This window comes from Rhincodon typus, chromosome 7 (assembly GCF_021869965.1).
Source record: "Rhincodon typus isolate 14 chromosome 7, sRhiTyp1.1, whole genome shotgun sequence".
In the NCBI taxonomy this organism is placed as follows: domain Eukaryota; kingdom Metazoa; phylum Chordata; class Chondrichthyes; order Orectolobiformes; family Rhincodontidae; genus Rhincodon; species Rhincodon typus.
Genome location: NC_063338.1, coordinates 17,256,149 through 17,275,248, shown reverse-complemented (window position 1 = coordinate 17,275,248; position 19,100 = coordinate 17,256,149). Strand labels below are relative to the sequence as shown.

The following is a 19,100-nucleotide window of genomic DNA, read 5'->3' as shown; positions in this document are numbered from 1 at the left end:
ACTTCTGACTTTGTCCACCCCAGTCCAACACTGGCACCTCCACATCATGGCTACCAGACACAACAAACTACCGGCTCAAAGTGGAGAGGATCTCCAAGAAGATCACACTATCGACACAGAGATCACGTTTCTGTAGAAATGCAAGAAAGCAGTGAAGATCCCAAGAGAACACAAATCATGAACCCACTCAGGTCGGCCTACAACACAGACTACAAGAGACACTGCCGTCGCACCTCTCGCGCACTCCTCAATCATCTCGAACACCAACTCTACAGCACACGCTGCAACCTTGAAATTGAGACAGAGTCTGTATTCTCAGCTTGTGCTCAAGCTACATCAGAACAGTTGCAAGGCACTGCCAAGCAGATGAGGCAACGGAACTACACCACCTATATGCCCACCAAGAACAAGAAACTGGAGAAACTTGGCATCCCCACCAGCAGTAACCAAGCCTCCCCGGCACCACAGCTGAAAACAGTACCAGCAAAGGGAAATCTATCATCAGCTTATCTGACCACACCCTTCCACTGGATGAAATCGAAGTTCTCAGCCAAGAACTCAATTTCTGCCCCACCAACAAAATGGACCCCATTAGTCTTGTGGCAGACACAGAGGAACTCATCAAGTGAATGAGACTCCGGGAATTCTTCCGCAAACCCCAAGATCTCAGCAGCGAGCCCAATGAGACAACCAATGAATCGAGGCAGTCAACAAGAGAGAGATCCGTGGTGCAGCAACCAAAGAATAAGGAGTCGAATTGGACCCCTCCAGAAGGCCGCTGCCCTAGGCTCGACATGTATGCTCAAGCTGTAAGGAGATGCATTAACACGAGATTCATCAGTTGCACTCACAAAGTAGTGTAGAACATCACCTAAACACAACGCAACTCTATCCATGCTCACAAGATGAATCACAACATAGTCATCAAACCAGCAGACAAAGAAGGAGCCATCGTCATACAGAATAGAATGGACTACTGCAAAGAAGCATACAACCAGGAACACTAGAGGCAACTACCTGCTGATCCGACCAAAGAACACATCGGTCAACTCAACAGATTGATCAAGACTTTTGATCCAAGCCTTCAGAGCATCCTATGCACTCTCATCCCAGACACTCATCGCTTAGGAGATTTCCACTACCATCCAAGGATACACAAAGCCAACAGACCTAGACGTCCCATCGTATCAGGCAAAGGGACCCTGTATGAGAAGCTCTCTGGCTATATCGAGGGCATCTTGAAGCCCATCGCAACACCACAGATTCCTCACAGTAACTCAGCACCCACGGACCAGTCGAACCGGGAACATTCCTCGGCACAACGGATGTTTTAGCACTCTACACCAGTGTTCCCCATGACAATGGAATCACTGTAACAGCCTCAGTACTCAATGCCAACAACTGCCAATTTCCAGATGCTGTCCTACAACTCATCTGCTTCATCCTGGAGCACAACATCTTCACCTTCAACAACCAGTTCTTCTTCTAGTTGCACAGAACAGCCATGGGGACCAAATCTGCAGCACAGATATGCCAACATTTTTATGCACAAGTTCAAGCAAGACATCTTTGCTGCACAGGACCTCCGACCAACGCTATGCACCAGATACACTGACAACATTTTCTTCCTTTGGACTCACAGCAAAGAATCACTGAAATAACTACATATCAACAAGTTTCATCCCACCATCAGACTCACCATGGCCTACTCTTTGGAATCAGTCTCATCCTTGGACACATGCATCTCTATCAAGGACGGACACCTCAGTACCTCACTCCATCACAAGCCCATGGATAACCTCATGATGCTGCACTTCTCTAAATTTCACCCTAAACATATTAAAAAAGCCATACCCTATAGACAAGCCCTGCGCGTACACAGGATCTGCTCAGATGAGGAGGAACGTGACGAGCACCTGAAGGTTTTGAAGGACGCCCTCATAAGAATGGGATACGGTGTTCAACTCATCGATCACCAATTCCAACATGCCACAGCGAGAAACTGCAACGACCTCCTCAGAAAGCAGACAGTGGATATGACCGATAGAGTACCCTTTGTCGTCCAGTACTTCCCCAGAGCGAATAACCTACACCGTGTTCTTCACAGCCTTCAACATGTCATTAACGACAATGAGCATCTCACCAAGATCTTCCCTACACCTCCACTTCTCACCTTCAAACAACCACCAAAGCTTAAACAGACCATTGTTCACAGCAAACTACCCAGCCTTCAGGACAACATTGACCATATTACCACACAACCCTGCCATGGCAACCTCTGCCAGACAGGTCAGATCATCGACATAGTTACTACTATCACACATGGGAACACCACCCAGCACGTACATGACAGATACTTAAGTGACGAGGCCAATGTTGTCTATCTTGTACGCTGCAGGCAAGGATGCCGAGGCATGGTATATTGGTGAGACCATGCAGACACTACGACAACAGATGAATGGACACCGCACAACAAATCGCCAGACAGGAATATTCCCTCCCAGTCAGGGAACACTTGAGCAGTCAAGGACATTCAGCCTCCGATCTTCAGGTAAGCATCCTCCGAGGTGGACTTTGAGGCGCACAACAACACAGAATTGCCGTGCAGATAGCCAAGTTCCGTACCCATGAAGGTGGCCTCAACCATCATCTTGGATTCATTACACGCTACAGGTGACCCCACCACATTGTTCTGTATCTGTAAAATCTTCCTTACCGTCCTGTTTTGACAGCATCACCTTGATACATTGTTATGATCTCTCTACCTTTATTAGTTTGTACAGTTTTGAATTCAGCATGCAATTCCAGTCACGTAGTTTGTCTCCAGCACCACTTTATTTTTAAATTTTTGTAATTATCCAACTGCCTCATTTAATTGGAAAGTAGGTCATCCCTTCGCTGGTTATTCAGCTGTTGACACTTGACTCACACGGTCTAACACTCTTGGTCACCTGCAGAGACTGATCATCTGACACTCCACTTCTACCAGTTGTATGATCTGTTGATCTCCCTGCCTATAAACTCTGGGTCGGTGTGCTCTGCTCTCTCACTGCACCTGACGAAAGGGCTGGGCTCCGAAAGCTTGTGTGATTTCAAGTAAACCTGTTGAACCAGTAACCTGGTGTCGTGGAACCTGTCCAAATAGTAACTCTCTTGGCTCAATGTAACCTTTTGCCCAATTACTCTCCTGTAAAACACTTTGGAACATTTTATCATGTTGAAGTGCTATATCAATGTAAGTTTTTGGAATAAAATGTTAAGCCTTGGCTTTTATAGTTGCTAATTTGAAATAGACAGTTGAAAGTTAGTGTGAAGCCATACACATGGAACTTAGTGCTTTTGGCGGGTAATCCAAGAAGCAGTGTCCCAGATGAACAATAGAGGGCAGGTGCTATTGTAGCAAAATAAACAGAAAATAAACAAAATTGTCCTTCATAAGCAAAGAATAAACGTCAGCAGCCAATTTAAATTGCATAAATAAAATGCACTTTTTCCAAGAATTTAGGATCTCCCACATCAGAAAGGAATTACGAAAATTCATTTCATATTAATAGGTTTCCTTCATGATTACATGATTGTTGTTGCTTAGCAACAGTAGTGCTTTTCATCACTATTTTGAACTGAATTATGAGACAGACCGGGGGAACAATCTCTACTTATCCTGTTTTTTAGAAGAGACCTTGGGATTTGCTTCAAATTATATCTTTAAATCTCAGTGGTAATGAAAAATAGAACATGGGCTGTGCCAACTGAGGTGTTTTGTTTGCTCTGCAATGTTTTATACAAATGTTAATTCACAAATTCAGGATTGGATTATGTCTGTTTTTTAATTTATGTGCATTGCAACAGAACAAGTAGTAATCTTGTAATAGTAGTATTGCTCCCTGACACAGCAAATTAATCAGTTAACGTTATGCAGTAAAATTGGAAGGAATATCTCCATCACTTGTACTAACTGCATTTGGCCTCTGGCACTCCTGCAATATCAACGTTCAAAAAAATGTAGTATGGCATACTGGATAAGAATTGGGTTAAAATTAAAATTGACTCACTTGGGCAAGTTGAAACCATGTTATTAAAAAGTTTGAATGGGCCTATTACAGTAGTTCTGAACAATGTTACAACTTCAGTGGTTGACAGCATTTGTCACTGTGCAAATGTGTGCCAGAATACATTCCTTACAATGTTTCAGGCAGAGAAGCATATGCAAATACATTCTTGGTACATTACTCGTATTATTTGGAACAGGGGGTGTACAGTTACTCTTGCCCATGCCCTTCTGTGTCAAGGTGGACTAAGCAGTCTTATGATTTAGGAAGGAACACATAGACAATTGAAAAGTTGTGTAGAAGTTCAGTTAGGCCATACTTGGAATACTGTGCACAGTTCTGGCCTTCATATTTCAAAAAATAATGTGGTGGCATTGAAGAAGGTGCAAAAATCTACATGTTAATTGAACTGACGGTATATAATTTATTAAGAAAGTTTGAAAAGGCTGTGGCTCTTTTTCTCGAAAAAAAGGGAAGACAGAGGGGTGATCCAATCAAGGTCTTTAAGATTATGAAAAGATTTGATAAGAGTAGACATAGAGCAGAAGTTTCCACTTGTGGATAAGACTAGAACCAGAGGCCATAAATATTGGGTAGTTAACAATAAATTCAATTGAGAATTCAAAAAAACTTCTTTATGCAGAGAGTGGAGGATGTGGAACACAGTACTACAACGGTAAATAACAGCTATATTTAAGGAGAAGCACACTATGGAGAAAAGAATAGAAATCCATGTTGACGTAGTTAGATGAAGGAGGGTGGGAGGAAGTTCATTTGAAGTATAAACACTGCGATGGACCAGTTGAGCCAAATAACCAGTTTCTATGCTGTAAATAAAGCATGACACTCAAGAAACGCTATACGATAAAATAACAAAGCAGCTTGTTGACGGATGCCTGTCTAATAACTTCAACATTCACTCTTATCACTGCTGACGCACTGAAGCAACATGTGCCATCTTCAAGATGCATGACAGCAACCCACCAAGGCTCCTTCAGCAGCATCTTCCAAACCTGCAACCTCCACCAGCTAAAAGAATAATAGGAGCAGATGCACAGGAACACCACAACGAGCGCATTCCATCCTGAATGTGGAACAAACTCACCATGCTTTCATTGTTGCTGGGTCAAAATTCTCAAACTCCCTTCCTGACATCACTGCGGATGTACCTACAAACCAAGAACTACACTGGTTCCAGGAGGGACCTCACCACCAACTTCTCACGGAATTAGGGATGGGCAATAAATGCTGGTCCAGACACAATGCTCACAGCTCATGAATAAACTCTGAATAACATCTGGTCAGTAATGAGCAAATATATGGTCACATTTTAATAATACACTGCATATTAAAACCCTGGAATTGCCTCCCTTTCAGCATTGTGATCTACCTACAAGGACTGCATTGTTTCAAGGTGGCAGCTCACAACCACTTCAAAGGGCAATTAGGAATAGGCAATTAATACTGACCCAGCCAGCACTGTCAACATCATGTAAACAAACTTTTAAAAAATTGATAATGCTAATTTCCCAGCAAAAAATAATTCCCAAAAAATGCACTGTCTGTATCAATACCAAATAGATCTTGGTGAAATATTAGCTTGCATGCCTGATTTCTACACTACTTATTCACATTTAAGTACCTAAAAAGACCAGTACTACTAAGCTGGAGTATAGCAAGTTGAGGGGTGACGTTATTGAGATTTATAAACTCATGAGGGCCTTAGACAAAGTGAATAACAAAGGTCTTTTCCCTAGGGTTTGGGCAGGTACATGAATAGGAAAGGTTTAAAGGGATATGGGCCAAACACAGGCAAGTGGGACTAGTTTAGCTTGGGAAATATGGTCTGCATGGACAAGTTGGAACAAAGGGTATATTTTAGTGCTGTATGACTCCATGACTCTAAGTATCTAAAAGATCATTGCTACCAAGCTTGGAGGAGATTTCAATCTAATGTTTTCACAGCAGCTGGTTTGTTCATATTTCTTCAGAATTTATAAAAATTTTCCCCCAATTTAAATCTGGTTTTTGGATTGTCCTAGAGAATTTAAAAAACTGTGGGAATATTCTTCACCAGCTTAAACTAAACTAGAATCCTAGATGACTACAAAAGGAGACTTCATCTACATGAAACATAATACTTCACATTAATACAGTAAAATCAGCACCATTGCTTGGATAGTGTGACAGCGGGTGCATGGAAATTCATTGTCTGCATTACACTCAAGACAGTCACCAACATGACCCAATTATAATCTGTCCAGCCTGGCTTCAAGCTGCGTAACGTCAAGTGATGTACTGATAAATTAAAATTTTCACTGCATTTGGGGGAAGTGGAGAGGGTACACTGCTGTGTGCAATCTTCCACTTAATTAGTGAATGGGTTTATTTCCACGGTTCCGTTAACTTTTATAAACCTGAGCAGTGCAAAATTTTTAAATCATAACTCAGCATATTTCACTAAGGAGTCGAGGAACTCCAGAGTCACTGGCAAAGGGTGGGACAAGAAAGAAATTGGCTGCAAGTAAGTGTGAATCAAAATGACAGCTCTGACAATATATATGGGCTACCCAACTAATCAAGCTATAAAGATACTTCAAACTTGACTGGTTTCTGATGGTAAAAATCAGAACATCAGCTGACTTATCATTTATATCTTGCAACACAAAGACATTCACATCAACCTTAGTTGGATAACAAGCATAGGGAATAGTAGTTGCTATTTCAAATGCATCAATTCAACCGATTAAATAGTTCAGTTGTAGACATTTGCAGTTTTCTCCCTCCATAGTGGGTCAGCAGTTGCTCCTTCTGAGCCCTTGGTAAAGGCATGAATTTTGGGCTGAAGATCCACATACTTCTCAGAAATGGTCATTTTTCATCTATAAACCAGTTTGTAAGGTTTACAAAACTGAGCGCGCTTGTAAGGGTGTTAGTAGTTTGAGGTGGAAATCCAAGCCAATTATAATTTTCTTCTAAAAACAAAATACTGTGGATGCTAGAGATCTGAAATAGAAATAATGTTGGAGAAAAACTCAGCAGGTCTGGCAAGATCTGTGGACAGCAAAACAGATTTAAGTTTTAAGTTTTAAGTCCAATCACTTTTCTTCGGAACTGAGACATCATTCTGAAGAAGAGCCATTGGACTCGAAACATTAACTCTGTTGCTCCACAGATGCAGCCAGGCCTGCTGAGTTTCTCCAACAACTTTGTGTAATGTTCTTCTGCTGTTATTTTGGTTTGATGGCTTTTTTATTAGAAAAAAAGAGAATGTACAATTAACAGTCAGCAGGAAGCTCCCATTTTCTCAGCTCAATTTCAGATAGTTTTGAGATCTGTTGCTTTTTTGTCCTTAACTTTCTTTCCCAAGTTTTCCAATTACAAATATTGTCCTTCATTTACACCCCATACTTTGGGCCAAGGGCCTACCTCACAGTCCCATGGTTAAATTCTGCTTCCCAAGTCTGTTTTTTTTGTGTCCCAACCAAGGGTATGCTACGATACTGACTTTTTCCTCAATGACACAGTAGTAGATAGTTTATGAAATCAGCACAGCCTTGTTCCTGTGGTGCAGGAGCTTAATTAAAGTATTTTAAATAAAATGGGACATTTACTAGTCCTAAATGAAAAAGTGCACCTCAACATAAATGTAAAACAGACTATAAATGGAGACATTTCATAAAGAGGTCTATCTGATTTTACTATACATATTCAATGTCTTGAATCTGTTACTTTAAAACTATACAAATTCATTGTTATAAAATACTACTTAACGTGAGTCAATCACAATATCCTTTCCAGGCTGTTCTTTGAAGGGCACAAAACACCGTGGCACTCCAACACCTCATGATGAACAATACAGTATTACAACATAGAACATAGAACAGTACAGGCCCTTCAGCCTATGATGTTGTGCCGAGCTTTTACCCTAAACCTAAGGTATATCTAACCTCCACCCCTACCTTATACTATCATCCATATGCCTATCTAATAGCCGCTTAAATGCCCCTAATGAGGCCGACTTCACTACCCTCTCCGGAAATGCATTCCACGCCCCTACCACTCTGAGCGAAGAACCTACCCCTGACGTCTCCCCATGTCTATCTCCACTCACTTTAAAACTATGCCCCCTCGTAATAGCTACCTCTACCCTAGGAAAAGTCTCTGGTTGTCCACTCTATCTATACCTCTGATCATTTTGTACACCTCTATCAAGTCACCTCTCATCTTCGTCGTTCTAAAAAGAGAAGAGCCCTAGCTCTCAACCTTTCCTTGTAAGACCTTCCCTCTTCCAGGCAACATCCTGGTAAATCTCCTCTACACCTTTTCCAATGCTTCCACATCTTTCCTGTATTGAGGCGACCAGAACTGGACACAATACTCCAGATGTGGCCGAACCAGGGTTTTTGTATAGCTGCAGCATAACTTCACAGCTCTTGAACTCAATCCCTCTATTAATGAAAGCTAACACACCATATGCCTTCTTAACTCTATCCACCTGGGTGGATAGCTTTCAGGGAACTGTGGCCATGAACCCCAAGATCCCTCTGCTCCTCCACACTGCCAAGAATCTTTTCGTTAACCCTATATTCTGCTTTCAAATTTGTCCTTCCAAAATAAATCACCTCACACTTTTCAGGGTTAAACATCATCTGCCACTTCTCAGCCCAGCTCTACCTCCTATCAATGTCCCTTTGTAACCGATAACAGCCCTCCGCACTATCCACAACTCGACCCACCTTCGTATCACCCGCGAACTTACTAATCCACCCTTCCATTCCTACATCCAAATCATTTACAAAAAATCACAAATAGAAGAGGACCCAGAACAGATACTTGTGGCACACCACTCGTAACTGAGCACCATGTTGAATATCTTCCGTCCCTTTGTCTTTTAAGGGTCAGCCAATTCTGAATCCAATCTGCCACATTTCCCCCTACCCCATGCCTCCTTACTTTCTGCATGAGCCTACCATGGGGAACGTTATCAAACGCCTTACTTAAATCCATGTATACCACATCCACTACTCTACCTTCATCCATGTGTTTGGTCACCTCTTCAAAGAATTCAATAAGGTTTGTGAGGCATGATCTACCCCTCACAAATCCATGCTGACTATAATTGTGGATTTTCATTTTAGTCTTATGGATGACCTTCAGGTGTAAACTACTGCTGCTTCTACAAGCAGCGTAGATGTACAAAACTTACCAATTAATCTAAACACAGATCAGATTAGTCTCGGATCCCTGCTTTGTGACTGATCAGTTGACTGAGGCAGTTGTAAACTTGCTCAGCTGAATAAAAAACAGATACAAGGCTGCCATATGCAATGCAAAGATTCTGCATCTCTTAACAGCAAAACCAGCCAAAGCACTTACCTTTAAAAATGAATTCAGAACTACTTAGTTAACAGAAGCAGATTCCAAACTAAAGCTGAACAGGAATGATGAAATAAAAACAAAATGCTGGAGAAACTCAGCAGGTCTGGCATCTCTGGACAGACTGTCTGCATTAACATTTTGAGTTCTTTGGAATTCTTTGGAATTCTTTGGAATTAAGGCAGGTGATAGTGATGATAAAAGAACTTGCTGGGAAAACTCAGCATTTCAGGCAGTATCTGTATACAGAAAGCAAAGTTAATGTCTCGGGTCCAATGACCCTTCTTCAGAACAGATTGTAGCTAGGAAAAGATTGGTATAAACGCTGAAGATGGGTGGGGGGAGGGGGAAGGAGTAAACGATAGGTCAAGATGAAGCCCAGAGACAGAACAACAGTTGGACAGACAAAGGAATGGTTAAAGGTCAAGCTGGGGGAATCAATATCTGCTAAAGGGGACCATTAGCAGCTGACAATGGGATGATTCAGGAAGCAGTCCATGTAATGACAAGCCCTGGTTGCATGCATTTGAGGTAAGGAGATGGGAGGTGGTCTTCAGGCCTGAAAATTATTGAACTTGGTATTGAAGACTACAGAGTTCCCAAGCAAAAAATGAGGTACTGTTCTTTCAGCTTGCACTGAGCTTCAGTGCAGCACTCCAACAATCAGGAGACAGATGTTGGCCAGTGAACATGATGGGGTGTTGAAGAGGCAGGCAACAGGAGGCTCAGAGTCATTTTTGCAGACAGAACGTTGGTGTTCTGCAAAGCAGTTGCCAGTATGTATTTCATGTCCCCAGAGTAGGGAGACCGTATTGTGAGCAATGAATACAGTAGACTCGATTAAGTGAAGTGTAGGTAAATCCCTGCTTCACCCGGAAGGTGTATCTGGGCTCTTGGATAGTGAATAGTGAGGAAGTAAATGGATAGGTGTTACATCTTCTGCAATTGCATGGAAAGGTGCTATGGGAATGTGGCAAGGTGTTGAGAGTGGAAGAGTGGACCAGGGTGTCTCAGAGGGAACAGTCCCCGCAGAAGGCTGACAAGGGAGGGGAGGAAAAAAGTGTCTAGTGATGGCATTCCACTGGACGTGGCGGAAATGGTGGCTAATGATTCTTTGGATTTAGATGCTAGTGGGATGGTAGGTGAAGACAAGGGGGATCCTATCGCTGTTGTGGGAGGGAAGAGAAGGGGTGAAGTCTGAAGTGCAGGAGATGGATCAGGCTTGGCTGAGGGCCCCATCGAACACAGTGGTGGGGAATCCTTGGTTGAGGAAGAGTTTGGACATTTTGGAGATGCTCAGTAGAAGCTGGCATCATTGCAACAGGTGAGATGGACAGAAACCGAAAGAATGGAATAAAATCTTTACAGGAAGCAATGTACATGGATGTATAGTCAAGGTAACTGTGGGAGTCAGTCGGTTTTTTGTGGATATTGGTGGTCATCCTATTTCCAGGAATAAAAAGAGAGATGTCAAGGGAAGGGAAGGGAGGAGTCAGAGATGGTTCACGTGAGGCGAGAGCAGGATGGAGATTGGATGCGAAATTGATAAACTTTCCCAATTCCGGATGAGCGAAGGAAGCAACACCAGTGATGTCATTGTTGTATTGGAGAAATAATTGCACGATCTACCGTGCACATTGTTTGTTCTTGTTAAAGAACTGTTTTCTCTCATTAAAATTAACTTTATTCAAACATAGATGGCAGAAGGCATCAGTTTCATATGGGAGAGAAGAGGATCATTATTAGTCGCAAGTGCTATTCTCTACCAACTGAGGCCAAATGACTTCTGCCATTTTAAACTATCAGTATCAGTGTGTCAGGTTTATAGCACTTATTTTGCCACATAGCCACTCAGCAAAGCAGGAGCAATGAGGAAGCATGGCATCTTTGAGATAAGGATCGTAAGAGATGGACCTATTTTCCTTTGTTCATTCATCCAGTTTTGTCATCTGACTAAAACCTAAACTGCCCAAAGAAATTTTTTTAATGATGTGTTAAACTCCAATTTCTATCACACACCAAAATAAGAACATAAGAACATAAGAACTAGGAGCAGGAGTAGGCCATCTGGCCCCTCAAGCCTTCCCACCATTTAATAAGATCATGGCTGATCTTTTTAAGACTCAGGTCCACTTACCCGCCCACTCACCATAACCCTTAATTCCTTTACTGTTCAAAAATTTATCTAGCCTTGCCTTAAAAACATTAGCGAGGTAGCTTCAACCGCTTCATTGGGCAGGGAATTCCACAGATTCACAGCCCTTTGGGTGAACAAGTTCCACCTGACCTACATCTGCTTTCCTTTATTGAGGCAATGCCCTCTAGTCCTAGTTTCACCTGCTAGCAGAAACAACCTCCCTGCCTCCACCTTATCTATTCCCTTCATAATCTTATACGTTTCTATAAGATCTCCCCTCATTCTTCTGAATTCCAATGAGTATAATTCCAGTCTACTCAGTCTCTCCTCATAATCCAACCCTCTCAACTCTGGAATCAACCGAGTGAATCTCCTCCGCAACGCCTCCAGTGCTAGTATATCTCTTCTCAAGTAAGGAGACCAAAACTGCACACAGTACTCCAGGTGTGGCCTCACCAGGACCCTATACAGCTGCAGCATAGCCTCCCTGTTTTTAAACTCCATCCCTCTAGCAATGGCAGACAAAATTCCATTTGCCTTTTTAATTACCTGCTGCACCTGCAATCCTACTTTTAGCGATTCATGCACAAGGACACCCAAGTCTCTCTGCACAGCAGCGTGCTGCAATTTTTTATCATTTAAAACATAGTCCATTTTGCTGTTATTCCTACCAAAATGGATGACCTCACTTATCAACATTGTACTCCATCTGCCAGACCTTTGCCCACTCACTTAGACTATCTATATCCCTCTGCAGACTTTCAGTGTCTTCTGCACACTTTGCTCTACCACTCACCTTGGTGTCATCTGCAAATTTTGACATACCACACTTAGTCCCCAACCCCAAATGATCTACGTAAATTGTAAACAATTGCGGTCCCAACACTGATCCCTGAGGCACACCACTAGCCACTGACCGCCAACTAGAAAAACACCCATTTACCCCTACTCTTTGCTTTCTACTGGTCAACCAATCCTCTATCCATGCCAATACATTACCTGTAATACCATGCAACTTTATCTTATGTAGCAGCCTTTGGTGTGGCACCTTGTCAAATGCCTTCTGGAAATCCAGATACACCACATCCACAGGTTCCCCATTGTCCACCATGCAAGTAATGTCCTCAAAGAATTCCACCAAATTAGTTAAACATGACCTACCCTTCATCAACCCATGCTGGGTGTTCCCAATGGGACAATTTATATCCAGTAAAATACTTAATACCTGTTGAATACTTTGTTGGAATTATGAGGAGAGCAGTTACTTGCTGAACCTGGGATTACCACAGGTTATGTGATCCCTTGAGTCTTTTCTGTTATTCTAGATTATGACTAATTATCTACGTCAACATTATCTTCCCACATTATCCTCATACCTGAAGGATAGAAAGGGAGGCGAGATGGGGAGTGGAGTTTTTGATTAAGGATAACATTATTGTAATTAGAGAAGATATTTCTGAGGGATCATCCAGTCAAACTACATTGGTAGAAATTAAAAATAAAAAAGGGATGATCATCTTCATAGGACTGTACTATAGGTTCCCCAATAGTCAAAGGGAAATTGAGGAGCAAATATGTAAAGAGATGACAGACATATTTAAGAATAATAGGGTTGTAATAGTAGAAGATCTTACTTTCCCAAACATTGACTGGGACTGTAATAGCATTAAAGGCTTGGGTGATGAGGAGTTTGTTAAATGTGTTCAAGAAAATGTTCTTTATCAATATGTAAATGAACTTACTAGAGGAGGAAAACTGGACTTCTTCTTGGGAAATAAGGCAGTGGGCAAGTGACAGTTGGGAAAAACTTTGGGACTAGTGATCATATTTCTATTAGTTATGAAATAGTTATGAAAAAGGATAAGTCTTCCATAAAAGCTAATGTTCTTAACTGAAGTAAGGCAAATTTTAATGTTATAAGACAAGTACTTTCAAAAGTTGATTGGCATAGACTGTTTGAAAGTAAAGGGATGACTGACAAAGGGGGGCTTTCGAAAGTGAGAGAGTTCAAAGGCATTATGCTCCTGTTAGAGTAAAAGGTAAGGCTGGTAAGAGTGGCGTACAATGGATGAATAAAGATATTGAGGCTCTAGTCAGGAGTAAAAAAGAATCATATTTTAGATATGGACAACTGGAATCAAATGAATCTCTTGAAGAATATAAAGATTGTAAGGGCATTCTTAAGAGGGAAATCAGGAGGACAAAGCGGGGATAATAAGATAGCCTTGGCAGACAAGGTTAAGGCTAAGGACAATTCAAAGAGATTCTACAAGTACATTACTAGCAAAAGAACAACTACAGAGAGAATAGTGCTCCTTAAAGATCAATGAGGTCATCAATGTGCTGAACCTCAGGTGATGGGAGAGATGCTAAATGAATATTTCATATCAGTTTTTACGGTGGTGAAAGAAATGGAGGCTAGTGAACTTGGGAAAATAAATATCAATGTTTTGAAAACAGCTCACATCACAGAAGAGGAAATGCTGGAGTTCTTAGAAAACATTAAGGTGAATAAATCTCTGGGACCTGATCAAGTGTATCCTGGGATAGGGCCCCTAACAGAAATATTTGTATCATCTCTAACCATCGGTGAGGTGCCAGAGGACAGGACAGTGGCTAATTTGTGCCTTTATTTAAGAAAGGTTGTAAGGAGAAACCTAGAAACTACACAGAGCTGTGAGCCTGACATGGTGGTGAGTAAGTTGTTGGAGGCAATTCTGAAAGACAGGATTTACATGCATTTAGAGAGATGAGGACTGATCAGGGATAGTCAGCATGGTTTTGTGCAAGGGAAATTGCGATTCACAAACTTGATTGAGTTTTTTGAGGAAGTAACCAAAAAGATTGACGAGGGCAGAGTGGTAGACGCTGTTTACATGGACTTTAATAAAGCATTTGACAAGGTTCTGCATGATAGACTAATTAGTAAAGTGGATCAAATGGGATGCGGGGTGAGCTTACCAACTGAATACGAAATTGACTTGATGATAAGAGACAGAGGTTGGTGGTGGAGGGTTGCTTTTCAGACTGGGGGCCTGTGACCAGCAGTGTTCCACAGGATTGGTACTGAGTCAACTTTTGTTTGTGATTTATATAAACGATTTGGATGAGAATATAGAAGGCATGGTTAGTAAAGCTTGCAGATGACAAAATTGGTGGCATAGTCGACAGCAAAGAAGGTTCTCTAAGATTACAAAAGAGACCTTGATCAATTGGGTCAGTGGGCTGAGGAGTGGCAGATGGAGTTTAATTTGGATAAATGTGAGGTATTGCATTTTGGTAAGATAAACAAGGGCAAGATTTACACAATTAACTGTAGGGCCCTGGCAAGTGTTGTAGAACAGAGAGACCTAGCTATTCAACTACATAATTCTTTGAAATTTGCATCACAGGTAGAGAGGGTGGTTAAAAAGGTATTTAGCATGCTTGCCTCCATTACTCAGACCTTTCAGTATAGAAGCTGGCATGTCCTGTTGAGGTTGCACAGGATGTTGGTGAGGCTTCTTCTGGAGTACTGTGTGCAGTTTCTGGTCGCCCTGCCATAGGAAGGATATTGTTAAATTGGAGGGGGTTGAAAAAGGTTTACCAGGATGTTGCTGGGAATGGAGGGTTGAGTTATAAAAATAGGCTGGGACTTTTTCCACTGGAACATAGGAGGTTGAGGAGTGACCTTATAGAGGTTCCTAAAATAACGAGGGGTATAAATAACATGAAAAGCAAGTGTGTTTTCCCCAGGGTGCGAGAGTTCAAAATTAAGGAGCATATTTTTTAAGGTGAGAGAAGAAAGTTTTAAAAAGGAGATGAAGGGCAACTTTTTTTTTTAAACACAGAGTGGTCCGTGTGTGGAAGGAACTGCCAGAGGAACTGATGGATGTAGGAACAGTTACAACATATAAAAGTCATTTGGATATTTAAAAGACATTTGCATAAGTACATGAATAGGAAAGATTTAGAGGGATATGGGCCAAACGCAGGCAAGTGGGACCAGTTTAGTTTGGGAACATGGTCAGCATGTGATAGTTGGACAGAAAGGTCTGTTTCAATGCTGTATGACTCTGATTCCATATATCCTAATGGCATTAGTATCTAGAAATCTATATTTGCTTCTAATCACCATGTATTGCTGAAGAAATGTGTAAATTCAGGATGATGCTGTGACATACTTTATAGATTGAGTAACCTGGTTGCACCCAGTGGTTCATTCATTCATTCACTTGTGCTGTGCTTGGAGGCAATTCGTTGGGTCATTGTCAGCTGATGCTTTATCCTGAGCTATTTTCTCGGCAGTTTGTGTCAGTGGAGGTTTGTCATTGCTCATTCTCAGGGGCAGAACAAGGAGACAGGTCAGGCGTCTATCACAAACAGAATAGGAATTAAACCTGTTCTACTGACATTATTCATAACCACATACTAGCCATGTAGTCAACTGAACTAACTGGCCTTCATCCCAATCCATGAAAAACAGCCACTTCGGTAAGCTGCCAGAGAATGAAAGCACTTGTTGGGCCTTGCACAAATTAACGGTAATGTTTCCATGACATCTGTATAGTCTGCTAGTAATAAAAATTTAAGTTCACATGTGAAGAATAATTGTTAAAGTGCCCATGAGAGAGGGGAGGAGGAAGGGAGACAGAGCAAAGCCTGCAAACAAAAGGACATTTGGCTTTATTGGAAATTACTATTACAGTAATAATTTGAGGCATTTAAAAAAGGGCTGATCTCTGATTTCAGCAATTCACTTCACCTCACAAATCAACAGTAGATGGACTATTAGTTTTATGGGATATAGGCTGAGCATTTCACAACACAGCCGGATTTTCAACTAGCACAGAGTTGCTGCTGTCAGATGAAATTGTGAATTAAGGGGAATTGCTAACAGCATTGCTATTTGTTTCAAGAAATTGCTTCCTTAAGCACCTTTGAAAGCTAAATTTAGTTCTTGCTCAAACACTAATACACATTTACTCTTACACAGGCATTTATAGCACTCTGTTAATAGCTGCTTGTCGGGGATTGCTTTAGACAAATCTAGCTCCAGCCAAATTGTAAAATTACGAGTGAGTGAATTTTTTCAACGAAAGGAAGACACGGATTTCATGAGGACCATATGTTTCCCTATTTTCATAACTGAAGCATTTTCAACAGCAAATATCAGCAAGTGTCTCTACCAGTAAAACAAAGGGGCCTTGACAGCTGCATCCAGAAGGGTATTTATTCCATTTTCATCTGATCATCCATCTCAAAAGGCAATCATAAGTCATAAGAGTCTTACAGCACGGAAACAGAGCCTTTGGTCCAACCAATCCATTCCAAACATAATCCCAAACTAAACTAATCCCACCTGCCTGCACTTGGTCCATATCCCTCCAAGCATTTCTTATTCATGTCCTTATCATAATGTCTTTTAAATGTTGTAACTGTACCTGCATCCACCACTTCCTCTCGAAGTTCATTCCACATACGAACTACTCTGTGCAAAAAAATTGCCCCCATGTCCTTTTTAAATCTTTCCGCCCTCAAATTTAAAAATAAGCCCCCTAGTCTGAAATCCCCCACCCTAGGGAAAAGACATGCACCATTCACCTTATCTATATCCTCATTATTTTATAAACCTCCAAGGTCACTTCTCAACCTCTACGCTCCAGTGAAAAACGTCTCAGCCTATCCAACGTGTCCTTATAACTCAAATCCTCTAGACCCGGCAACATCCTGATAAATCTCTTCGGAACCCTCTCCAGCTTAATAATATTGTTCCTGTAACAGGGTGATCAGAATTGCACACAGTACTCCAGAAGAAGCCTCACTAACATCTGTACAACCTCAACATAATGTCCCAACTCCTACACTCAAAGGTCTGAACAATCCAGTCACTTTAAGAAAGTCTCCAAGGAAACACTTTTATACCAAAGTTTCAAAACTTTTCTTCAGGTGCTGATCGAAATGTTCAGCCTAACTACTGATTTTTTGATTTAATTAATGAGATTGACAACTTGATAAGAAAGATAAAATGTGGAAAAAGCAAGTAACACAAGTACAAGGCAATGTAAAATCAATAAAAACATGCAAGCAAGGAAGAGCATGGAAACAAGTGAATACATGCAATCATGCATAAACATGCACTGTGATAGTGACTTACAGTCCTCAGCTCCAAGTCTTCCTCCACAAAGTCAAGATGGCGTCTGACCTGTTTACTGTGACGACTTGAGGAAGCATGCTGTGGAGGTGCAATGGAAGAGGAATACAAAAAAGGAGGGAAGGAATCCCATTTAAAATCATGCAGAAGGGAACAAAATAAAAAAAGACTCTTTACACTAAGGATACAGGGGAAAAGGATGGTTACCATACTTGTCAGATGCTCTTTCCACCAGCATGCATTTGTATGGGAAAATTAAGAACCACAGGTCAAGCTATTCCATATTTTTAAGCTGTATTGGGAAAGTTACCTGGAGTTCTTTTTCAGATAGATTTTACATCACACATCCAGAAGTTCCAGATGGCAGAGTATTAAAGTGCAATTGCTTCATTTTAGACTAATTCATTCTGTGTAGACTAGACTCTAATACAAAACTTCAATGCTTCCAGAGTTTAATATATGCATTGTCATCTGACCACTCGGTTTTCAAATTACAGTGACCCATTCATACATCAGAATGCCCATCGTAATTTCGCATCTTGGATCCCAAATATTAGTAGTGACCACTTCTCCAGTGTCTGTGCCTATGCAGATTGCTTCCCCGGTACATGGAGTGAACACAGGAATTGTTTGACTTGAATAAGCATCGGACAGTATCCACCAAATGAGCTCAAACCATATTTGAGCTTATGATTCAGTGCTGGCCATCTGCTACGTTGAACAGAGTATCTAAGTGCTCATTTCCCGCGGTATTCCTTTGAGATAAAAGGCATTAGCATTCTTTATTCCTTTTAAAAAAATAAATAAACAATCTGCAATAGTCATATTTTACATGTGCTTATGTTTTTAAAGCAACATCAGCCAAAAAGATGATAGCACTCGATGGTTTCTCAGGTCAATTTCAGTGATCATTAGTTACCTTGACATCGAAACATTAGGATAGATTGAAGAACAAATAACCAAGCAAGAAAATCATGATTAAAATAGATGATGATGTGCAATTAAAAGTAGCAAAAAAAAAAGTTCCCTCTTCAATATAAACTAGAAAAGTCAGTATATCTGTAACTAATTACACAACAGACAGCAAGGGAATGAGATTAAAAGAGGGGGATGCAAGTTCAGAAGGATGACCAAGCAAATATGCAAAATCAAAACAGAACACCATAGCAAAGAAAGCAAGTTATAACTGGCATGTAACCTTCTGAGAGAAATGGGTAGGGGAGAAGAATAAGTGGATTTTAGAATTTGAAAATAAGCTGGTAGTGTTTACAAAAGCTTTTTGTTTAAAAAAAAAAGGAAAAGCCGATCAATGCAATATATAGAGACAACAAGGTGCAGGGCTGGATGAACACAGTAGGCCAAGCAGCATCATAGGAGCAGAGAGGCTGACGTTTCGGGCCTA

General features: G+C 41.2%; 1 protein-coding gene across 1 annotated transcript in view; it reads right to left on the bottom strand.

Annotated features, from left to right (window-relative positions):
- Positions 1 to 5,009: 5,009 nt before the first annotated feature.
- LOC109922213 (ras-associated and pleckstrin homology domains-containing protein 1-like) overlaps positions 5,010 to 19,100 on the bottom strand; it is a 33,743-nt gene continuing 19,652 nt past the window's right edge. Inside the window, exons 4-5 of the mRNA XM_048598701.1 lie at positions 17,702 to 17,779; positions 5,010 to 5,078 (exon numbers count right to left, since the gene is read on the bottom strand). Of these exons, the coding sequence (XP_048454658.1) occupies positions 5,010 to 5,078; positions 17,702 to 17,779 (147 nt within the window). The remainder of the gene's footprint in view (positions 5,079 to 17,701; positions 17,780 to 19,100) is intronic.